The following is a 25,820-nucleotide window of genomic DNA, read 5'->3' as shown; positions in this document are numbered from 1 at the left end:
CTTGACATTTCATAATAAACTAAGCAAGTGAAACCTGTTGAGCACATGGTACAAAGCCTTACAAAGGCAACTTGGGGCTAGTGATTCAGTAGGACAGAGCTCTCTTTTTCTCAAAGTCAACAGCAAACAAAAAAAGGATGCTCCAACACAATATCCAACCCTAAAATAATCACCTAAGCAGCAAGTCCTTGTTTTCAGCCTCAGGTTGAAAACCTACAGACGTTTGCAATTAAGACCCATTGGATACAGTCAGAGTTATTTTGGAGTAAAAATGCATAGGACAAGACTGTTAACGAGATACTGTGAGACTTCTGCCCACACCGCATGTCTATTCTGGGTGCTCCCTCTCAGATTTTACAGGCTCACGGTAGGTATAAAGTGACCAATGAAAAACACACCCAAGGCTATATTATTCAAAAGTGGTGTAAAGACACGTTTTCATACTTCTCAACTGTAGTTTGTATCCTGCTTCTGCTTTGTATCCTGTCCTCCACAACAGTCACCCATGCACAAAAAGGTCTCATTCAGACATAATCCTAAGAGGTGGTTTCACTTAGGGATAGTCAATGCGGTTACCTCCAGATGTGGTTTGACTACAATTCTCATCAGTCCTGACTATAAGCCTTGTTGGCTGAGGCTGATGGGAGCTGAGTCCAACAACATCTGGAAGGTGCCATACTGACTACCCCACTATGCAAATGAGCCTCATGAGCTCCCCTCTCCTCTAAGGCAACCATAAGCAAATCAGAAGTTTTTGCTTCCATTTTTAACTAACTGCAGTTATGCCTTAAAACCTGGACAAACAGTTATTAGTCTCACCCAGATTGTAGGGAAACAAGCCAGCTTCAAACCCCGGAACATTGTTATCCTATGTAATATACAAGGTAGGGCTGGGAGACCATTTTATTTGCACTTTAATATCTACTTTCAAAGTAATATGCAAACTAGAATGGAACTATCCTTCAAACTTTGCCCTCTTCCCAATCTTGAAAGGCAAATTACTTAAAAAAAACACCCACCTGTGCACCAAAAGAAAGAATATATTGGGCAGGTGTGCAGAACATAGAAAATAACATACAAAAATAAATTATATTAGGGTACATTGCTTGCAGAAATGCTTACCGTAAATTGGGCAAAATTGCATATATTAGGAGAATCATTTGAATTTTCCTGCAGGCTTTTTTTTAAAATAAAAAATAAAAATAGTAATGGATAAGGAATGAACTGAACTTAAGGAATGGAAATAGAGAAAAGTCAAAATTGGCAAGATTTACCCATCCCTAATACAATGATACCATTTTATCTCCTTTGAGAACATAAATGATTTAGCCAGTAGTTATCTACAAGGTTATCATTTCCTTCCTTCCTATCTATTTCCACACTGTAGCCTACTAAAGCCGAAGAGTTTTCCAGACACTATTCCTTCTCATAATAATATTCATCTATTGATCATATTATACCTTGCTTCATGCACCACATTGTGTTAGATTCAAGGTCACTATTCTGTGGTCTGACACAAATTCTTTAGGGAAGAGGGATCACATTGCAAAATATGCATTATACCAAGAAGAATCAACATGACCCAAACACATAAAATGGACTGCACACAAAATGCAAAGGTTGCCTCACAAATACTCCAGGTTTTATTTTTCTTGGTTCCTACAGATACACAGAACTCAAGCAGAGGTGCAATAAGAATCAATGACAAATCACTAATCAAAAATTTTCGTTAATCTTTTGACTTAGCTCAAGGGTAGCCAATGTGGTGCCTCCCAGATGTTGTTGGACTACAATTCCCATCACCCTTGACCACGGGACATAGGAGATGGGAACTGTAGTCCAACAGCATCTAGAAGGCCCCATATTGGCTACTCCTAGCTTAGCCCTTCTGTCCTGTCAAAGAATGCAAGAGTTGAGCTGGGAATACTGTGACCCTGAAAACAGCACCTAAGATTCTTTTTAGTTGGGTCCCAGAAGCTTCATCCTAAGCAAAAGGAAGTAGAAATGTGTAATATCAACCTCTGTGGGTGGCAAACCTTATGAGGCCCCTAAATCGACCAAGTCAGGTGTAAGTATTAGGCACCTAATAATCACCCGCCTACCATACTCCAGCCTGCAAGCTCCAGATTCAAAAGTAAAGAGGCCTTATGGCTGAAAGAGATGTATTGTTAAATGCATCTTTGCAGGGAGAGAGGGTAAAGAAATGCAAATTGCAACCGCCTTGGGTAGGGCATGCCTGACAATTAAGAGGATCAGAGCAGGCATGTGTGACGAATTCAGCCCTTTCCTTACCTGCTACAGCTCTGATTAGATGCTCTGGTGTACAAAACTAATAGCACATCCAATGGTCAAGTTTCTGCATGTACTGTTGAGGGAAATGAAGGGCAGATGGGGCTTGTCAACCTGGGAAGAATAGCCCATCTAGGTGAAGGAAACTTTGATTCTAAACCTCCGCTGCCTTGCAGATAAACTCACTTGTGAGAAAGGCTTTGGAAGCAAACCCTGGGCACCAATCTGTCCTTGCTGCCTTGTACGACATCTTCTGGAGAAGGAAAAGCTAAGGAGTTAACCCTAGGCTAATCTGGAGTGGAGTCCCTAAGGCGGTTGGAAGGCATCTTGTATGCTTCCTTCCGACAACGCCTGCAGCCAAGCTGGTGCCAAATGCTTTCCTTTCCTTTGGACCACATCAGTGAGGCCAAGAGGTGGGTCATGTCACCTGCGCCCACTGCTTTCTGGTAGTGAGATGTGGGCAACTTACACCCACCAGAAGCGATGCCTCAACCCCTTCCACACATCCTGTATCAGGAAGATTTTGAGCATGTTCGCACTCCTGTCTCAGTGACAGTCTACGCTGGCTTGGTCATGTCCACAGAATGGAAGATGGCCGGATCCCCAAGGAGGGGCTCTACAGGGAGCTGGCTCCAGGAACCCATTGGCAGATCAACGCTGAGTTACAAAGATGTTTGCAAACGTGACATGAAGACCGGCATCATTAACTCCGCCATGTGAGAATCCCTTGCAGACGATCACAGTGCCTGGAGACAATCAGTCAGGCTGTGTATCCACAGCGGTGACCAGAGAAGGGATGACCACTGGGAGGAGCGCAGAGAGAAGAAACACCATGGCGCATCTGCATTCGCATAACCGGACCCCTTTATCTGCCCCAGCTGCAACAAAACTTGTCTCTCCCACATTGGTCTCTACAGCCACAGCAGGCGCAGTAACTTCCCAATGGTTTGACTGCCTCCCAAGACAGACAGGTGCCAACCAACAACTTCTTCTAGTGTAGCATTTGCTTTGGTAAGGAAAAGGTAAAGGGACCCCTGACTATTAGGTCCAGTCGTGACCGACTCTGGGGTTGCGGTGCTCATCTCACTTTATTGGCCGAGGGAGCCGGCATACAGCTTCCGGGTCATGTGGCCAGCATGACTAAGCCGCTTCTGGCGAATCAGAGCAGCGCACGGAAACGCCATTTACCTTCCCGCCGGAGCGGTACCTATTTATCTACTTGCACTTTGATGTGCTTTTGAACTGCTAGGTTGGCAGGAGCAGGGACCGAGCAACGGGAGCTCACCCCGTCGCGGGGATTCGAACCGCCGACCTTCTGATCGGCAAGTCCTAGGCTCTGTGGTTTAACCCACAGCGCCACCCGCGTCCCCTTTTGCTTTGGTACCAGTGGGTAATTTCCTTCCAATGTCAATATTAGATTCAGAATATGTACTACATGACATTTGTGTCTAGTTTTGAAAACATAAAGCACAGCTCTGTCTCCTGATAAAATCCTGCAAAGCCCTACTATGTTCCTGACAAGTCCCCATACACATCCGAAAGAAAAACTAAGCACACAACTGCTCACACTTCTCCCTTATTAACCATGCCTTTCCCTTGACTCTTCTCTCTCAGATGTATCCCTCCATGATTGGAATTTACATCACAAGCTCCTTGGGACAAAGTCCTGCCATTGCTTGAATGTCTACTACATCTTCCCACAATCCATCTTAAGACCATGGCTAATTGCAGACTCCATCCATGGCTCCAACCTCAGCCAATTTTTCCCCTCCCTCACGCCCTGTTTACCATCTACCCTAATGCAGAGTTCCAGAGAACACGAAGTCTTGCACAATATTCTGTAACATTTCAGTTGGCCTAATAAAAGATTGCATATTCCAAGAATTTGTTTTTCCAATAAAACATATCAACATTTATAATCCATTATATAATCCATCATATTTCAGTTTAAAAAGAGTACAACAACATGCTATTATTATGAAGGAACAATATTGCCCTTCTGAAAACACAAAGTTACTAATTTAATCTAACACTATTTGGATCGTACCTTCCTGCCAGAGTGGTACCTATTTATCTCCTTGCACTTTGACGTGCTTTTGAATTGCTAGGTTGGCAGGAGCAGGGGCCAAACAACGGGAGCTCACCCCTGTCCCTGAATAAATCTGGCCTTACTCATAGTCATGGACATGCCTTAGATCTGGTGTTTACCTCTGTGGACGTGGGTGATCTGACACTAAGTTCCAGTGGAACAAAAGAAGTGCCATGGTCAGATCACTTCCTGGTGCAACTAGACTTCTCCACAACCCAGTTACATACATTGAGTGTAAACCCACTAGCATAATTAGAAAGGCAGCACCCACAAGCATAGCCAACTGAGCCCAGAACTCCCGCTGATGCCACAGCTGGGACATCCTGCCATTGGGCAGCCTGCAGCTGTTGGACAGTCCGCCCCTGACCATTAGGATCCCTGCTCCTGCTCCTGCCACTGCCCAGTCAGCCTGTTAGTGCAGCGGGTGGGGGGAGCTACCTCAGATCACATCACCAGGGATGTGTCTATGCCATGTTGCAACACTGGGTGACTCATGAAGGCATCTCTCCCAGACCCACATCAAACCTGGAGCCTGATACTGTAGCCTAGGGCCCCTTCTAGCCTGGTACTGTTAATATTAATAACAGTAACAAGGACAACATGGACACTGAGATCATCCTCTGAGGCCCTTCTTCATGTGCCCATGAGAGGTCCAGAGGGTGGTAACACAAGAACAGGCCTTTTCTGCAGTAGCTCCGTTTGTGGAATGCTCTCCCCAGGGAGGCTCGCCTGGCACCTTCATTATGCACACAACGTTCCTCTTTATCCAGGCCTTTGGCTGATTAATACCCTATGCCATTTTAAAATGTGTTGGGTAGGTTCATTGGGTTGCCTTTTATTTTATTTTTATTATGTATTTTGTGTTTTCTACATTGTAATTTTATGTTGTAAGTCGCCCTTAGAGCTACGGATGAAGGGCATATACAAATTTAATGAACAAAGAAACAACCTCTGTATTTAGATTTCTCTATAGATTATATATACAAGGGGGAACCAACACTTGTTCTCAAGATGCTCTTGGGCTTCAACTCCCACCAACTCTGACCATTATGCCATATTTGCTGTGGCTGATGGGAGTTGTAGTCCAGCAAAACCTGGAGGGCACCATTTTGGCTACCCTTGACATACATGATTGACAACTTTGAAAGAGGTTACTCTGTTGCAGCAGCAGAGTCTGTTGGCACTTTGAATTCTAACCTGGCAACGCCTCTGGAAATTGCCTACAGCATATATGGTTTGTAATGCAGCAAAAAACAACAAGAACACCCCGCCCCCAAAAGCTGAAAAAAGGAGGAATGCCTATCACTTAGCAAACATTAGTACTGCAATGTCAGCAGCCAGTAACAATTCTTTAGCTTTTGGCATCGTGCAATGCCATCTTCATGGATCACTGCCTTGCCGTGGCGAAGGGGCTTGAAGAACTCAGAGAAGCTATGAACTACGCCGAGCAGGGCACACAAGATGAACAGGTCATAGTGGAGAGTTTCGACCAAACGTGATCCACCTGGAGGAGGAACCGGCAAGCCACTCCAGTATCCTTGCCAAGAAAACTCCATGGACAAAGACAACAGGCATATAAAAGTTATGACGCTGGAAGATGAGCCCCTCAGGTCGGAAGGCGTCCAACATGCTACTGGGGAAGAGCGGAGGGCAAGTACAAGTAGATCCAGAGCTGATGAAGCGGCTGGGCCAAAGCCGAAAGGACGCTCAGTTGTGGATATGCCTGGAAGCGAAAGGAAAGTCCAATGCTGTAAAGAAAAATATTGCATAGGAACCTGGAATGTAAGAACCATGAACCTGGGTAAGTTGGAGGTGGTCAAAAATGAGATGGCAAGAATAAATATTGACATCCTGGGCATCAGTGAACTAAAATGGACGGGAATGGGTGAATTCAGTTCGGATGACCATCACATCTACTACTGTGGGCAAGAAACCCGTAAAAGAAATGGAGTGGCCCTCATAGTCAACAAAAGAGTGGCGAAAGCTGTACTGGGATGCAATCTCAAAAATGATAGAATGATCTCGATACGAATCCAAGGCAGACCTTTTAACATCACAGTAATCCAAGTTTATGCACCAACTACTGGTGCTGAAGAAACTGAAATTGACCAATTCTATGAAGACTTACAACACCTTATAGAAGTGACACCAAAGAAGGATGTTCTTCTCATTATAGGGGATTGGAATGCTAAAGTAGGGAGGCAAGAGATAAAAGGAACAACTGGCAAGTTTGGCCTTGGAGATCAAAACGAAGCAGGGCAAAGGCTAATAGAGTTCTGTCAAGAGAACAAGCTGGTCATCACAAACACGCTTTTCCAACAACACAAGAGACGACTCTACACATGGACATCACCAGATGGGCAGCATCGAAATCAGATTGATTATATTCTCTGCAGCCAAAGATGGAGAAGCTCTATACAGTCAGCAAAAACAAGACCGGGAGCTGACTGTGGCTCAGATCATCAGCTTCTTATAGCAAAATTCAAGCTTAAACTGAAGAAAGTAGGAAAAACCACTGGGCCGGTAAGATACAATCTAAGTCAAATCCCTTATGAATACACAGTGGAAGTGAGGAACAGGTTTAAGGATTTAGATTTGGTGGACAGAGTGCCTGAAGAACTATGGATGGAGGCTCGTAACATTGTACAGGAGGCAGCAATGAAAACCATCCCAATGAAAAGGAAATGCAAGAAAGCAAAGTGGCTGTCCAACAAGGCCTTACAAATAGCGGAGGAGAGAAGGCAAGCAAAATGCGAGGGAGATAGTGAAAGATACAGGAAATTGAATGCAGATTTCCAAAGAATAGCAAGGAGAGACAAGAAAGCCTCCTTAAACGAGCAATGCAAACAAATAGAGGAAAACAACAGAATGGGAAGAACCAGAGATCTGTACAAGAAAATTGGAGATATGAAAGGAACATTTCGTACAAAGATTACCATAATAAAGGACAAAAGTGGTAAGGACCTAACAGAAGCAGAAGACATCAAGAAGAGGTGGCAAGAATACACAGAAGAATTATACCAGAAAGATATGGATGTCTCGTACACCCCAGGTAGTGTGGTTGCTGACCTTGAGCCAGACATCCTGGAGAGTGAAGTCAAATGGGCCTTAGAAAGCACTGCAAATAACAAGGCCAGTGGAAGTGATGGTATTCCAGCTGAACTATTTAAAATTTTAAAAGATGATGCTGTTAAGGTGCTACACTCAATATGCCAGCAAATTTGGAAAACTCAGCAGTGGCCAGAAGATTGGAGAAGATCAGTCTACATCCCAGTCCCAAAGAAGGGTAGTGCCAAAGAATGCTCCAACTACCGCACAATTGCACTCATTTCACACGCTAGCAAGGTTATGCTTAAAATTCTACAAGGAAGGCTTAAGCAGTATGTGGATCGAGAACTCCCAGAAGTGCAAGCTGGATTTAGAAGAGGCAGAGGAACCAGAGACCAAATTGCAAACATGCGCTGGATTATGGAGAAAGCTAGAGAGTTCCAGAAAGACATCTACTTCTGCTTCATTGACTATGCAAAAGCCTTTGACTGTGTCGACCACAGCAAACTATGGCAAGTTCTTAAAGAAATGGGAGTGCCTGATCACCTCATCTGTCTCCTGAGAAATCTCTATGTGGGACAAGAAGCTACAGTTAGAACTGGATATGGAACAACTGATTGGTTCAAAATTGGGAAAGGAGTACGACAAGGCTGTATTTTGTCTCCCTGCTTATTTAATTTATATGCAGAATACATCATGCGAAAGGCTGGGCTGGATGAATCCCAAGCTGGAATTAAGATTGCCGGAAGAAATATCAACAACCTCAGATATGCAGATGACACAACCTTGATGGCAGAAAGTGAGGAGGAATTAAAGTACCTTTTAATGAGGGTGAAAGAGGAGAGTGCAAAATATGGTCTGAAGCTCAACATCAAAAAAACGAAGATCATGGCCACTGGTCCCATCACCTCCTGGCAAATAGAAGGGGAAGAAATGGAGGCAGTGAGAGATTTTACTTTCTTGGGCTCCATGATCACTGCAGATGGTGACAGCAGCCACGAAATTAAAAGACGCCTCCTTCTTGGGAGAAGGGCAATGACAGGCCTAGACAGCATCTTGAGAAGTAGAGACGTCACCTTGCCAACAAAGGTCCGTATAGTTAAAGCCATGGTTTTCCCAGTAGTGATGTATGGAAGTGAGAGCTGGACCATCAAGAAGGCTGATCGCCGAAGAATTGATGCTTTTGAATTATGGTGCTGGAGAAGACTCTTGAGAGTCCCATGGACTGCAAGAAGATCAAACGCATCCATTCTTAAGGAAATCAGCCCTGAGTGCTCACTGGAAGGACAGATCGTGAAGCTGAGGCTCCAGTACTTTGGCCACCTCATGAGAAGAGAAGACTCCCTGGAGAAGACACTGATGCTGGGAAAGATGGAGGGCACAAGGAGAAGGGGGCGACAGAGGACGAGATGGTTGGATAGTGTTTTCGAGGTTACCAGCATGAGTCTGACCAAACTGCGGGAAGTAGTGGAGGACAGAGGTGCCTGGCGTGCTCTGGTCCATGGGGTCACGAAGAGTCGGACACGACTAAACGACTAAACAACAACAACAACAATGCCATCTTTGCACAAGCTCCTCAAGGCTGCACCAGCGCACTGGTTGGCACAACCCAATATCCTGAGCACTTATTTGTTGGCACATGCCTCAAGACCCAGAAGGATAGGGGGAAATGAAATGGTTCCAGGCCACAACAGTATTTGCGCTACTGTTGGCAGCTGCTGAAATATGGGTACTAATTTTGCCAGTGTCAACAAGGCCCTAAAGGATCATGAATATTAGATGCTATGTTTCATTGGAACTAATGGAATTAGATCACAGCCACTTTTCATCACGTTGCAGCCTGACGGCAAGACCCATCTTCTGTGTACAGTTTTCAAAGCCAACTCCGCTAGCCTAGGGGTTCAATCCACCTGGAATTTCTCCTACGCAAGCCCCGCCAGCGGAAGTGGGAATTGCACAAAAGCACAGCTTATGCCCCAGACATAAAGCTGCCAAGTACTTCATTAGCTCCTTGTACGTTAAATTTTCAGTTTATATAAAAGAAAGCTTCCGTAGTTCAGTATGACATTAAAGCTCTCAGAAGCATCAATTGCAAAAATTAACACAGGAAGGATGAATGCCAGCTCATATACAAAATTAACGACTTTCCAAATCTATTTTGTTAGTATAAAAAGGCAGTTTCGTGTCTTCCTTTGTAGAACACTTAAATATCTGCTTTTTAGTTTTAAAAAGTATTAAAGGTTTAACTAGGGTTTAATTAAGGTAGTGTTAATGGTTTCTTTGACTAATAAAATTACAGACGGCCTTTTTTTTTTAACTTTCTACTCCTGTCAGCAGGTTACTGTATACTGTAGATCTGGATATCATCACATTGTAATACAACTTTCTGTCGTGCCATAGGTACATAACTGAATCTTCTTGCTCTTGTTTAATGTATTATAACTTTCACTTTCTCTTATTCCACCGTAAACGACAGACCCTACTTGTTCTGTCCTTCATTTTTTACCATTTGTGATACATAACCTGTGCTTCTTTGGTGGCAGTACTCACTGGAACGGAGTACCAACATCTCTTTCTGTTGCCCATGGCAGCCATTTTGTGATGGCACCCACGGCACTTTTATCAAGAGCACCGGCACCTCATTTATTATTATTATTATTTTACCAAAATAAGCCCTGTATATAACACAAATGGTATCCATCAGTACTGTGTATTCCCCATCTCCCCTCCGCCCTGAACCACTATTTTACACCCCACACAAATTCTCACAAAGCTAGGCTTTATCCTCTGCATTTATTTTATGTTTTTATTCCAGTGCCATCAGTTCCAACGATGCCACTGATTTAGGACACACCCCTTTCTGAGCACAAGATGCTGGCCAGCAATAGATCAATGGAACATGAGACGGAGAAGGCCAAGTCACTGACAGAAAAGGTTGGCGACAACAATTTTGTGACCTTCATGGCCACCTTGACGTTTGTGCCTGCTCCCAGTGCTGACTGGTCCCAAAAAGGCCCCAGGTGCAACCTTCTGAATATCTAGCTTGGGGGATCAAAGACAGCACTGCTTGGAAAGAATCCTACCCGAAGACTTGGGCAATCATGATCAATAAGAGCGGACAGTAGTGAGCCTGACAGCCCAGCTATCTGATCTGGTCTAAGGTAGCATGTGTTCAGTTTTATTGTTCCTATTTCTCTCCATGTAGGATACTGCCAGTCTTCACAAAACAGCATCAACGTAAATCTTCTCATTAGCTTTCCAGAGCTTCCCTTCAGACTTTGTGGTAGGATACAGCACACTTGCTAAGCCAGTACAACTCCTGATCCTCCTTTGGCTCCATGCAGCATCCTTTGACTCTTTACATATGCAGCTGCCTCGAAGTGCCTTTTGAGGCTTGTAGGGCTGCATCCAATCGTTTCGTGGATGAAGGCAACTCAGACTCCTTATCCCTTCCCGTTCTCAAAACGTGTTCGGCCAACCAACCTTTGTGTATGTGAGGTCTCCTCTTTTCATGCCTGCATTTGGTGGCCCCCTCATCTTTCTGTCTTTATGAATTACGTAGGCTGACATGCATGACTATTCTTAAATGTCACCCTGAGGTAGGAATGAAACTGAGGGTTAAAAAAAGGGGGTGTCCAAGCCAGTCTAAGGTTGTAGGTAGCAGAGCCAAAAATCCTCTGACTGAAGCCAGAGAAGCTATCCTTTTGTCCCGAAGAAAGACAAGCCCACCATTAGGCAGAGTGGAGCAGCCACCTCAGGCAGCTAATTTTGGGTGCCATGAAAGGGAAGTGAAGGGTTAGTGAAATTTATTACTGTTGTATTTTTCCTGCAAGTGAGGAAGAAAGGGACTTGCAGGATGGCCGAGGAACCAAGTTAACTTGACCAGCCTTGGGTACTACAAACTAGCGGGTGCCATTTGCTGTCCTGCCTCAGGAAGGAAAACATACTGGGCCATCTCAGCTGAGGGGTAATGGAGGCCTAACTGCAGGTTTTCGTACCTGACCTAACTAATAGAAAGAATCCATACTAATTGTCAGTTGCAGGTGCCAGTGCTCTGTTCCCTTCACCTCAGATGGACTCTACTGCTTCTTCCTCGGTATAGAATCGACTATTTAAAAAAACCCAGAGCAAAGGAGAACCATCCTATAATATCTTCCCATGGCTTCACAGATGGACGTAAACCTACCTGTGCAACTTAGGTAGCAATTACACTGGGCAGAACTTCAAGCTTTGAGAACATCAAGATATTCTGGATAGCTAAGCAAACGTGCACCTTGACAAGATGAAATAAGTGGAATTTCTCACTCTTTCTGATAGTCTGGCATATAAAATGCGTGAACAGAAGCAAGGCTCTAGAAATATAACGTGCCATTCATCCTGTGAGTGGGAATGTAGCCATAGGTTTGAGGTAGCCAACAGCGTCCTGCAGATGTTTTGGACGACAACCTCCATCATTCCTGACCATTGCTGCAGATGATGGGAGCTGTAGTACAAAACACTGGAGGGCACCACGTTGGCTACCCCTGCCACAGAACGTTCCATGGTGGCTAGAATGCCTTGGAAATGTACCTTTCCAAACGTACATACCCCCACCCTCCCATCATGGCCTGGTTCTGCTGATTACTATACCATGTAAAAGTACTGCAAACAGCACAGGAGCGCATCTGATAACAGCGGCCATTCGCAGAGAGCAGTAGTATCATCCAAAGTGTTGTGCCAGTTTAACATCCTAGGTGAGCTTACCACACCAGCACAAAACTACAGGTTGTGACAATGCAAGTACATCCCAGCTTTTATGTTTATTTAATGAAAACACAGGATCAATCTGTCAAACTAAGAAACAGCGTCTTATTTATACTTCTTAACTAGATTCTAGTACCTTTGACCAGAAATTTGCACGATGCATTGTTTTACAAGCGCATGATCTTCTGGGCACTGCAGATAGCCATTTAACGACCACAGTAACCATAACAGCACGTTTAAAGAAAGCAGAGGCCAGGATTTTTCAAAATCACAAGGAACTTACCGAGCCATATAGTTCTCCTTTCTCGTTCATTCCCAGATAAAGTCCACTGTCGACCCCTCGAATGCTGACCAGGCCCACTGCTATACTGATAAATTCCAGGATACCTGCAAAACACAACACACACAAAATGACCATACCATTTCCATTCACAAATTTAGCACTTGAAGTCAACTTTGAAATTGACTCAGTGGCATTACAAAGATGGCAGATGTTTTCCACCAGAAAGAAAAATGCCAACAGATGAGTAATTATTAGAGATACAGACATCCGCAGTGTATAAAAGGCAACAGTGCTGAGCTTTCTCCCGAAATTATGCAATGCAGACGGCAGAGGAGTGCCAAGTGAAAAGCTCAGCCTTTCAAAGAAGGCTACTTGTTCAAAGGGATTTTTCTTAAGTCCTTCCAATCAAGTACCTGACCAGACCCAATGTTCCAGCAATCCTCTGGCATGCTGGGGCATGCAGAAAGGTTTGTAAAGTTATTTACAGGCTGCTCGTTGTTTTTTAAAAGGTATTTATGTGATCGGCTGCGAAAGATTGTTCAGAATCTGTTCAAGACTGAAAGTGGAGCTTACAAAACACAACTTCAGGTCTAAAATCAGGTGAGAGGAACCTTTCTTCAGTCTAATTGATTGTTGTTAGCCGCCCTGAGCCCAGCTTCGGCTGGGGAGGGCGGGATATAAATAAAATTTATTATTATTATTATTAAGGGGCACGTTAACCTTACCAGGCCACCAGGTTCCCCATCCCTGGTCTAAATATGTGTTACACACACACACACACACACACACACACACGTGTGGAAACCTGCATTATGTTCAGGAACTGTAATTAAACTGTGCTTTGTCCTGTTAAGTACAACCAGTGCCAGCTATAGGGGGATTGAACAACCCTCAATGCCCACTCAATGCCAACTGCTGCTGCTCTGCCTCACTTTTGCTTGCCCCATCTGCAGTATACATTTAAAGCAGTATCACACCATGGCTTCCCCCCAAAGAATCCTGGGAACTGTAGCTTGTGCTGAGAATTGTTAGGAGACCCTTATTCACTTCACAGCACTAAAATTCCCAGAGTTCCCTGGGAAGAGGGGCTTGACTGTTAAGCCACACTGATAACTGTTGCTGTGAGGTAGCTGTGAGGTAACTGTAGCTGTGAATAGGCATTTCCTAGCAACTCTCAGCAGGTGTCCAACCATGCTGACCCTCGAAGCCAGCCCTCCCTCAGACTGGGAGAAATCCTCCTGCAGGCCTGTAGTAAGAGCCTTGCCAGAGAACTGAGGAAAACCTCCTTAATAACTTAATAAACCTACTGTGTTACCACAACTGGCGCGGAGCCTTAATTTAGTGATTAAGGTTCAACGGACGCTAAAGGTACACGCTATACCTTTAAAGTACATTCAAAACACATTTTTCTCCTTCAAGAATTCTGGGCACAGTAGTTGCTGGGAATGGTATCTGTGAAGGCTAAACTGCAGTGCCCAGAATTCTTTGAGGGGAAGAACGTGCTTCAAATGTGCTTTAAAGGTGCAGCACGTACACAGCTCAAGTCCCAGTGTTCCTTCCGCCCTTTTGCTTCAGAAAAAGCCACCCCAGAATGAGTCGATCTGGAGGAGAAGCAGTAGGAATAGAGGATTTGATCCATGGTTGTGCTTCAAATTACACCCGCCGCAAACTCACTAGCAACCCAACCTTGCAAGGTGTCCAATTCCTCATTTATTTATGTGTGTGAAAAGGGAAACATGGGGAGGGAAGCAGCGGATGGGACAATTTGGAACAGGGGAACAATGGGTAGCGAATGCATAAACATCACCTCACTCTCTCCCTGCTTCTTCCTCAGATTACCTACCAACAAAAGTGCCTTTTCCTGGAATAAAACAGGCCATTAGTATTTGGCTGATTGTCTAGTTGGGCTTTATATCAGTATCTTGGTATCAGTATCTCCCGTTTACCTATAAATAATGAAGACTACCCACTCCCCACCCCAAATAAACTAGATACCTACAGTCCAAAGTTTGTCTGTAACCAATATTTGCCATCCAGTTCTCAAATTCCCAAACCCTTGTCTCCCTCACTTCCCACAATAGCCAGATCTGGCCCAAGTCTTCTCTGAGCATTCTCCTCAACCCATGCCTCCCTCTCTACCTTCCCTCCAACTCCTCTGCTGCTAAATTGACCTATCACAGTCTCCTTGAAGTCACAGCCCACCTCCCGTTCTCCATATTTCCCCTTCTTCGTCCTTCAATGCTTAATTCAACTCTTTCACAGACTGCCAACTGACCCCCCTTCAGCCCACTGCAGCAAACAGCCCCTCCAGTCCTTCTGCAAGACTCTTGGCAACCTTTCCCTTTCTACCAAACGAACTGTCAACTTGCCTCATAGCAACTGATCTGGTTTTGCATATTACACCATTAACCTTTCCCGCTTAATAGTTCATATTTGTCCACATCGCCACTGAACAGATTGTCTATATTACACAATTCCTTTCCCCTCCTAATAGCTAGGATTTGTCCACATCAGCAGTTACAAGGATGCTGTTGTTATTTATTAGTCACTTTATTCATGGAAATGACTCAAAGCAGCTTACAGGTGTTGTCATAATTAAACCATGTCAGTCAACAGAAAGTGTCTTTGTGTTCATGGTCTGTTTCTGAGCTTCTCATAGGCCTCTACTGTGCAAAACAGGATTCTGGATCCAGCAGGACCATTCTTATGTTCTTATGAAAGGATTTTGCAGATGGGCAACCAACAGCAACCAGGTTTTACTGTGTCATATCTCAGAGAGAGAGAGAGAGAGAGAGAGAGAGAGAGAGAGAGAGAGATGACACAGCAAAACCTGGTTGTATATAGATTGACAACATTGCTAAAGAGTGTGTCTTGCCAAGCAAATCTCTAAAAAATACACTATTCTTCCAAGTGTAATCAAAGGTCAAGATATCTCACATGCATTGTTAGAAACTCACATATATAATCTAGGTGCCAAATGGCTCCTCAAACCAAGGTTACAGACGCCAAAAATGGAATGTCTAGTTGCAGTTTTGGGGTCAGATGGCTCAAAAGACTTTTTGGTTCCTGAAATTCGTTCCAATTGTGCAGATAAAATATCACAGATAGAATTCTACAGGATGTGTTGCTAGTGTGTGAAAACATGCAAGATCCAAGGTTCCCCAGGCCTGCACTTCCAGATGGCGGAGACATCAGACGCGGCCACCCCAGCAGCTGGGCAACTTCACTTGGTCACAAGTGGTCAATAGCGAATTTCAAACGCTGTTCACATGGTATGGCAAACATGGGGAACCTGTGTCCCTCCAGATGTTGGGCTCCAACTCACATAATCCCCAACCACTTTCCATGTTGACTTTGGCTGATGAAAGTTAAGAGCCCAAAATAACCAGAAGTCCACCAGTTTCTCTCCGCTGGTCTATCCTTGCCTTCAGGAGTGAACCTAGGAACTTGCTTTATGTTGAGTCAAGATCATTGCTCCATCTAACTTAGTAATATCAAACTGACAGGCAGTGGCTGTCCAAGGTTCCAGACTGGGGACACTCCCAGCCCTAGAGATACCAGGGATTGAACCTGCAACTTTTCTGCACTCAAAGCAGATGCTCTGTCACCGAGCTACAGCCCTTCCCTGTAGGTGGAAAAGGAACTCAGAAGTTGGAGAGAAAGAATGGGATAGAGAACATGGCTGTTTCTAAGGCAGATTTACCCAATGCCAGTTTTTGTTCAGACCACGGTCCTAACAGGAATATCTGTGAACCAGTGAATGTGGCCTCTTTACCATCCTCCTTTAAACCCTCCTCCAAAAATGTTACCCAGACAATTCTTGCACGTCACATTACATTTACGTTTGTTTATTTATTATTGAAATGTTTAAAGCTCCACTCAAACTTGATAGGATGTTGTACAAAGGACCCGAGGCCACCAGGTCAAAATCTATTTTAAAAACAAGGCAAGAGATGAGTTAGAGAAGAACAGAGAAAGAGTGTGGTTGTAAAAATGAAAAGCCAAAGGAGACAGATGGAATGGTAACAGGCAGAAATCTGAAGCGAGAAAGGGTATTCAGTGAAAGCAAATATATGAGGAAGACAAATGGGGGGGGGGGGGGCTGACCAACAGAAAAGCTGTTACAAAGATTATGGAGCGATTCATTTTGCATCTTTCACAAAGGAGCAATAGCAATAGCAGCCTCAGCAGCATAGATCTATCAACAACAGGTAGAAGCCAAGAGATAAAGTTTTGTAACCAAGATTGCAAAGATGAGTACTGCTGTACCTTTCTCTAAGGCAGTGGTTCCCAAACTTTTTAATATGGTGGCCCACAAGTCAAAAATTCACTGATTTATTGCAACAAGTGTCAAGACAGCATTATAACAAGCCAACTAAACAAAAAGTTGTAAGAGATATTCATCATACCAGTTAAGGATTGCAAGCAATAATTATTTTGAGCTTATTTATAAAGTCCAAAGCCCACTTGCACAGGCTTTGTGACCCACTTGCTAGTCTAAGAGAACACTATTGATTATTGCTGTATATTTTACTCATCACTGCATTGATAACTCCAGCTTAGTAAAAGGCAATCTGTCCATTTTAAATTGTTTGCATTCTTACGAAGTAATAAAACAAAACAAAAAAATTAGCATTATTCAGCTAGGTGCAATACTTCTAGTACAATATCTGATACAAACAGTCCATTGGAAAGCTTTCACCATGTTCAGAGCTACATAATCAGGGCTCCAAATCTTGTAAAACTGTAAAACTTTCACCAAACTATCAAGTTACCCCTGTGTACATATAATCACCAAGCAATTTTAAGAGAGGCCAATTCTTAGGTTATGTGCCTATTGTCCAATATTGTAGGCTCTGGGTTTATAAACCTGGTATCTTTCATTCTGGTGTAAAAGTAAATTGGGAGTGAAATTGCTACTCCAATTTCAGATGGCCGGGTCACACACTGCTGACCACCTGAAAGTAAAATGCTGCTAGCCCTGTAGCTGATTTTTTCAAGTCAGTTGTGTCTCTGTTCTTGAGAAGTCTGTGAAACCCACAAACAACAGAGTTTACATATTGCAATAGGAAATGCTTCAGTTTTATTACTCTTTGCTCGGCACACTCCCTTAGGGAAAACTATCCAGAGACACATCTGAACCCTATATAAATCAAAGCACAAATCACTCTGGATCGTGCCCACTGTCCATAATGTGAGTTTTGCCAAGTCAGCAGATGTATTGTTTAATTCGAGGCACTTTTGAATGTTTCCAGGATATAAATAATGTGCTCATTCAGTTAATAGTAGCACATACAGTCTATGGCAGTAGTTTTCAACCAGTGTGCCATGGCACCTTCGGGTGCCTTGAATGACAGTCAGGGGTGCCAGGCAACACTGACCTCTGTCCCTCTTTCCTTCGCTCCCTCCTCTGATGCCCTCTGGCATCTCTGCCTCCCAAAGGCTTGCACAGCTGTTTGTTGCAGCAGCCCTGGCTACAAGCTTCCCCAGGCAAATGGTGCCTCTGGGGCTGGTCAGGGGGTGCTGGGTGCCAGGAGCTGAGGTGGCCTCAGAGTAAGCAAGCAAGCAGGCAAGGCAGCCTAGCCAGCCAGTCCACCGGCCCTTGTTGTTGGGAATGGGCAGACAAGTCCCAGGGGCAGTGTGAGGAGGCACCTCTATTTGGGGCATGGGAGGCAGCTCTGAGACCAGGGGTGGCAGCAGCGGCTGCCCAGAGGACTCTCAAGGAGAGGGGAAAGGAGGCTGAGGGAACACTTCATAAGGGAGGGTGTTTGAAAAGGGGTGAGGGGCTGCCAGCTCTGCAGGCAAGTGGTGACATAACTAGGTTCCTGAGCCCCACAGGGGTGCCGCAGAAAGAATGCTGTTGTTCAAGGGAGCCATGGACTCAAAAAGGCTGAAAACCTCTGGTCCAAGGGCTGAATCATATGCTAACTTCACGGATTGCTAAGGTTTGTATCCTGCCTCTCCAAATCCTTTAACATTCAAAGGCTTGTAAACATGCAATCCAGGATAATGTTTCATTTGCAAAGATCAAGCATAACTTTGCCACTAGAGCCAAAGTGACAAGGCATACGCCATACACAATGACATTCCTAACATGCTATCAACTAGCCAACTGGCCAACCCATTGCACTTTGCAGGATTTTGTTCATTTCCCGAACTAGTACGCGCTGCTGAATATGACCCTGATAGTTACAGCTCCAGGGTAATGTTGTTATAGGGCTTGTTGTTGGCAGGGCTTGTTTGTATGTCGTCTTTGGAGCCACTCTCAGCCTGTGGCTTTATATCTGGAAGATGGCATTCTGTAGACAGAGAGACTGCTTAAGCGGTCAAACAAGCCATCAAACAAGCCTCTTTGGCAATGGCTCTGGCCAAGTCTGCTAAGCAACTCTTTGCAGGACCGAAGGGTAAAGGCTGCCATACAAACTAGCAGCTGCCATGCTCCCAGAAAAGATATAGGGGCCTTGTCTTGTTCTCTGTGCTGAATTCAACACTCTGCCTTTACCATCTCCACCACCCCAAAAAACTGTTGGAGCTCTTCCATAATATGCTCAGCGTGTGTGTGTGTGTGTGTGTGTGTGTGTGTGTGGTATCATCAAATCGCAGAGTTGGAAGGGGCCCCAAGCACCATCTAGTCCAACCCCTTGCAATGCAGAAATCTCAATGAAGTCATCCATGGATGAAACCTCTGCTTTAAAAACCTCCAAAGAAGGAGCGTCCACCACCTTCTGAGGGAGACTGTTCCACTGTTGAACAGCTCTTAGCGTAAGAAAGTTCTTTCCAATGTTTATATATACAGTGGTGCCTCGCAAGACGAAATTAATTCGTTCCGCGAGTTTTGTCGTCTTGCGATTTTTTTCGTCTTGCGAAGCACGGTGTCAGGAAATTTTTGGAAAAGCTTCAAAAATCACCAAAGTCTTCAAAAACCTCAAAAAAGGCTACCACGCCGCGTTCTATGAGTTGCTCCTCGAAGTCAAGTCGCAACTGTATTAACGGTGTTAAGAAAAAGGAAACAAACTTGCAAGACGTTTCCGTCTTGCGAAGCAAGCCCATAGGGAAAATCCTCTTGTGAAGCAGCTCAAAAAAACAAAAAACCCTTTCATCTTGCGAGTTTTCCATCTTGCGAGGCATTCGTCTTGCGAGGTACCACTGTATAAGCATACTGCTTTTTGTGGTTTTATATCACTGTACAGTGGTACCTCAGGTTAAGTACTTAATTCGTTCCGGAGGTACGTTCTTAACCTGAAACTGTTCTTAACCTGAAGCACCACTTTAGCTAATGGGGCCTCCCGCTGCCGCCGCACCACCAGAGCACGATTTCTGTTCTCATCCTGAAGCAAAGTTCTTAACCCGAGGTACTATTTCTGGGTTAGCAGAGTCTGTAACCTGAAGCGTATGTAACCCGAGGTACCACTGTACCCTGCTCTGAAATTTTATGAGAAGGTGATCTGTACTTTTCTACATAAATAGGTAAAGGGGACCCCTGACCATTAGGTCGAGTCGTGGCTGACTCTGGGGTTGTGGCGCTCATCTCACTCTATTGGCCCAGGGAGCCTGCGTACAGCTTCTGGGTCATGTGGCCAGCATGACTAAGCCGCTTCTGGCGAACCAGAGCAGCGCACGGAAATGCCCTTTACCCTTCCCGCCTGAGCGGTACCTATTTATCTACTTGCACTTTGAGGTGCTTTCAAACTGCTAGGTTGGCAGGAGCAGGGAACGAGCAACGGGAGCTCACCCCGTTGCGGGGATTCGAACCACCGACCTTCTGATTGGCAAATCCTAGGCTCTACGTAAATAGATGTAAATAAAAGACACCAGTCTCTGGTGACCTTCATTCTAGGAAAACTCCAGCCAAAGTATGTGCTGGCACCCTGAAATCTCTCATTTTGCTCAGATACTGAGGTGCATACAGCCATATCATGGTTTGCAACACTGCGCTGGATTGTTGTACAATCTTTAGGCCTTGTATGCTGCTGCAAGAAATATTGCAATCAGGTTGCTGAACAGTCATTTCCCATACATCAGCTGGCAAGAGATTCAGATATGGGTTATTAGGCTGCCAATCTTCTCTAACCAGACATGCAAGATACACCAGTACTCACACTGGCCATTCACTGCTGGACCCCTTCAAGGGTTTGCATTTGACCAGTTGCAATCTGGAGTCTACTGGGCTTCAATTTCCCCGGAATATTTCAAAAGGAGCCAAGAAAACAATTCTCAAGCAGAGCCCCTTCAAGCAGAGACAAAGTTCCTTTTTCACAGGCGGCGTCTTCCATGGGCCGTCACTCAATACAAGGCAATATGGAACAGCCCCTCATCAGAAGGGAGGGGAGGAGGGAAAGGAACAGCTGTAGTTTAAATCCCAGTGAAACAGCTGCACACTCAGCAAAGAAACAAAGTGCTTCTACAGATGACTCGACTATGGTTACATTCACACACTACAGTTAAAGCACACTTAAAAGCGGGCCAGAATAATCCTGGGAACTGTGATTTGTTAAGGGTGCTGGGAACTGCAGCACTCTGAGGGGTAAACGACAGTTCCCAATATTTCTTAGGGGAACATCACGTGCTTTAAATTTGTTGTGTGCACACCTTCTATGGCTGTAGATTACCGGTGTTTAGGGGAAAACAAGGGCAGAATTGCAGTTTGCCACTTGCCCGCTCCCCTGGAGCAAGCTCCTAAGCGAGTACCCAAGTGCCAAAACTATCAAATCCGCTTAGTGTTGCTAAGTGCTGACTCAGCAGCCATTCCTGGGTGTCTCCATACCTCCTGGAGCCACAAGGCGCACTGCGAGTTGCAAGGACAGAACTAACAAAACATCTCAGCCGGCTCAGTCTCAGGTGAGCTCCAGCGAGGAATAGGAAACGAATAACTTACTGAGAGATGTTATGTGCAGAGCTGCACAAAAATGTATGTAGGACCTGGGAAACCAGAGTTCAAATCCCCACTCAGCCATGAAGCTCGCCTAGCCTACCTCATAGGGTCGTTGTGGGGATTAAAGGGAGAGGGGGAGAACCACGTACTACAACTTGAGCTCCTTGGAAAGGTGGAGTATGAATGCAATGAATAAAAAAGGAACACATTTTATTTAGGCTGAGTATAAGAGGCAGCAATGTTTATGGGGCTGGATACATACTGAGAATTAAAAATCTTGCAAAATGCACATATGAAGAGCTCTGCTGGACCAGATTAAAGGCTTATCTAGTCAATAAAATACTTCTGGGAAGCCTACAGTGGGGCATGAAGGCATGAGCCCTCACTGCTCTAGCAACTCAGCCCACATCATGCATTTAAAGCACTCAGATATGACTTTAACGGTCATGGCTTCCCCCAAAGAAGCCTGGAAGCTGCAGTTTGTGAATGATTCTGGTAACTGTAGCTTTGTGAGGATTTACCTAACAACTCTCAGCACTTTTAATAAACCACAGTTCCCAGGATTCTTGGGGGGAGCTGTTAAAAGTGATGTAGGAGCGCTTTAAATGTACAGTGCATTTTGGACGTTGCCTATGAGCCAAATGGGTAGCCATATCCAGTGCTACTTTTCTAGAAAAAGAAATGCCAGAACCTCACCACAAACACCTCCCTCGTTCTCTTAAAATGGCAATGGCGCCCACCTGAGAAGTGTGGGGGGGGGGGAGAACCCTGGCCTTATCCCCCACAAATATGGCTAATCCCGTTTTGAAGACATGAAAGTCAGTGGCCGTCATTACAGGAGGAGAAAATTCCATAGTTTAACCATGCACTGTGGGGGATGGGGAGTGTTTCCTTTTGCCAAATTCCTAATTTTGTATTATTTGGGAAGGGGGGGACACCTATTTTTTTGTTGATGTTACCTATTTCTCTCTCGACAGTTCCTGCAGTGACTACTTGGGGGGAAAGTGAACCTTCAAGATTTGTTTTTGTCTTGGGGTGGCATAAGGGACTGGAGACCTGCTTTCAGAGCATTTGGTGGGAATAACGGCCTTGAGGAGATATTTACAAATATAGTTATGGTGGAAGTCCCTCCTGTGTTTTCACACTGGTAGATACACCAGTGAAACTGCTCAAATGCAACACTGGAATAAAAAGGTAAAGGACCCCTGGACAGTTAAGTCCAGTCAAAGGCGACTATGGGGTGTGGCGCTCATCTCGCTTTCAGGCCGAGGGAGCCGGCGTTTGTCAACAGGCTGCTTTCTGGGCCAGCAGGACTAAACCGCTTCTGGTGCAACGGAACACCGTGACGGAAACCAGAGCGCATGGAAACCTTCCCACCGCAGCAGTACCTATTTATCTACTTGCACTGGCATGCTTTCAAACTGCTAGGTTGGCAGGAGCTGGGACAGAGCAACGGGAGCTCACCCCGTGGTGGGGATTCTGCTGACCTTCTGATCGGCAAGCCCAAGAAGCTCAGTGGTTTAGACCATATCACCACCCGCATCACCTGTGATGGAAGTGAAAAGCCCAATGGAGAGGGAAACCAACCAACACTGTGGCATGCAGCCATCCTCACTGGCTCCATTTGTACTACTCCAAGAAACCCACTGAAATTAACTAACATTGACTAGCTTAGTTGGATATAACTTTGCTGGATCCAACCTGCTGCCTTGGAGCTATAGCTACTGTGCCATCCAGACTGATTCTTCTACAAGCCAAGCAGAGAGAGAAAACACATGTGACCACAACACACACACACCCCATGCATGGGGGAGGTTAGCCACGAGCACAGAGGGATTTCTTGGCAGGCAGACATTGCAATCTGCATCCCACTACAATTCCTAAGTTCAAAGGAGCCTTCATAGCAATACTATCTGAGCCTGCTTCAAACCAAGGTGTTCTTGGTGGCTGGTCTTTTAGAGATGCACTAAAGTATCTCTTGGGACACGGGTGGCGCTGTGGGTAAAAGCCTCAGCGCCTAGGACTTGCCGATCGAAAGGTTGGCGGTTCGAATCCCCGCAGCGGGGTGCGCTCCCGTCGCTCGGTCCCAGCGCCTGCCAACCTAGCAGTTCGAAAGCACCCCCGGGGTGCAAGTAGATAAATAGGGACCGCTTTCTAGTGGGAAGGTAAACGGCGTTTCTGTGTGCGGCTCTGGCTCGCCAGAGCAGCGATGTCACGCTGGCCACGTGACCCGGAAGTGTCTTCGGACAGCGCTGGCCCCCGGCCTCTTGAGTGAGATGGGCGCACAACCCCAGAGTCTGGCAAGACTGGCCCGTACGGGCAGGGGTACCTTTACCTTTACCTTTAAAGTATCTCTTAGAAGCTCTTCCTGTTTGGGTTGGCTTTGGCAACGGGCTCAAAGCGAAGCCAGCAGACATCGGAGAGGAGGGGTTTTTGGTATTTTTAAAGGCTACAGCCCTAAAGTAACTTACTAGGAAGCAAGTCCCACTGAGTTCAATTGGCTTAATATGAAGCTGGGATGCAAGTCTGAGTTAGGTTGCAGTCCTAAACACGCTCATAAGGAATAAGCCCAACTGAAGACAGGGGAAATCATTTCCAACCAAATGCACATGAATAGCATTACAGTATTCAGTTTCAATATAATACTTTGGTATGCTGTTTTTATTTTGTTATTTGACATAAGTTTGGAGAATGGGGTGAGCTATAACACCTCAATACAAGCCTCCATTGTCCAATTAACATCCACACACACCTTTGAATGTTAGAATGCTGTTGTAAGTTAAGTTTGAGCCTCAGACTGATTTTCTAGGGGGTGCAATAGGTGCAAGGGAATCTTGGGCCCTGGGTTCTCATCAGGTTGAAAGGTCATCTGTTGCCATTATTTTTAAAAAACCCAAAATCCTACTGCTATAGAAATAGCATAAATAGGAATAATTGAATAGAATAAAAAATAGTAAAAGCAGCAAGAAGCCTGAGCTGATGTAGAACAAAGGGACAGAATTTGCATCCTGGATATATGCTATTAAATCTATTAGGCCTCACTTTGCATATCCACATGCACTTAATATGCAAAATCAGAAGACCATCGGCCCTGTTGACACCTTGCCATAAGCCCAGATAAGCTGAAATAAGTAACTTCAAATTACAGAAATCACAAACCAATGAGTACTCTAGCAAGGTCAGTTCTGCAAGGAGTAAAAAGGACTGAAGTTACAAGTCATGGGCCCCTTCCACCCCTACTGGTGGTGGTGGTAGTGATTAAAATTTATGGACCACTTCATAACATGAAATCATCAAAGTGGTGCACACAATAAAAACAGAATAAAACACAAGCTCTTAACACATGCATATGACGCAGTGGGCATTAGTCCACCAAATCTTATGCCATAATAAAATTTATTAGTTTGTGCACAGACTCAAAAAAAATATTTGTTCAGCAGCCAACCTATGCTGCCCAAATTTAGAAAAATCATAAGTGGGCATCCCCAGCTTACTGGAACAAAAATATCCTGCCAGTGATGGCTGTGATCCTATTTTGCCTTACCAGCCACAGGAGGCACTTTCTAAAGACTTACAAGGAGAGTGCCTGCCCACCACCTATGAAACAGCTACTGCAATTCATCTGCAGCAGCAGGACTCAGCTTTCTCCCCCAGCCTTTGCAAGGAGGCTGTCGCTGCTGCATCATCACCTACGTGCAAACGGAGCTGGAGTCACAAGCTACGCATGGAAGGTCACAGACTGCAGGAGAAGGACATTGTGCAGGTGCGGGCTTTTGCATCACTTTCCCTTGCCATCGTGTAAGATGAGTTCTCTCCCATCCAGGGATTTTTGCCTGGAGGAGCAGGTAAGGCAAACTCTCCCTGAAGCTAACAGGATATCTAATTGCCAATCTTTCCAAATGGCTCCTATTCCAGAACAGCACGAGGCTATGAAAGTTAACTGGCGCCTTTTATTAAAGAAAATTGTAGCGCTACAAAAAGCACAAGCGCTATACACACAAGTGCCAAGTTTTGGTCATCATCAGAGCAAGCAGAGGTGTGCGCATATATAAATATATATACAGGGACAGTTTGAATGGGGCAAATATGGCCCCATTCCTCCAGAGAGATCAAGGTGACATTACACGCTGCTCACCCCTTTTATCCTCACAACAACTCCAGGAGGTAGGTTAGTGTAAAGACAGGCTTCCTCAAATTCGGCCCTCCAGATGTTTTTTGGCCCACAACTCCCATGATCCCTAGCTAGCAGGACCAGTGGTCAGGGATGATGGGAATTGAAGTCAAAACATCTGGAGGGCTGAGTTTGAGGAAGCCTGGTGTAAGAGAACATGCCTTGCCCAAGGTCACCCCGTGAAACTTCCAACACTTCCACACTGGACCTCGCATATTGCACATGCACCCAGCACCTAGTACGGACTCAGGACCAGAGGAGGAGGATAGATTCTGCTTTTGCTGCATCAGTGCCCTTGTATGCAGTGCTTTCCCCAGAGGAGGCA

The 25,820-nt window shown here is 45.1% G+C and overlaps 1 protein-coding gene across 1 annotated transcript in view; it reads right to left on the bottom strand.

Annotated features, from left to right (window-relative positions):
- FGF9 (fibroblast growth factor 9) overlaps positions 1–25,820 on the bottom strand; it is a 43,980-nt gene that overhangs the window by 8,970 nt on the left and 9,190 nt on the right. Inside the window, exon 2 of the mRNA XM_028726320.2 lies at positions 12,453–12,556. Within this exon, the coding sequence (XP_028582153.2) occupies positions 12,453–12,556 (104 nt within the window). The remainder of the gene's footprint in view (positions 1–12,452; positions 12,557–25,820) is intronic.

The sequence above is a fragment of the Podarcis muralis genome, chromosome 4 (genome assembly GCF_964188315.1).
Source record: "Podarcis muralis chromosome 4, rPodMur119.hap1.1, whole genome shotgun sequence".
Lineage (NCBI taxonomy): Eukaryota > Metazoa > Chordata > Lepidosauria > Squamata > Lacertidae > Podarcis > Podarcis muralis.
Note: the sequence above shows the minus strand (reverse complement) of the source record. Positions and strands in the feature narration are given on the sequence as shown.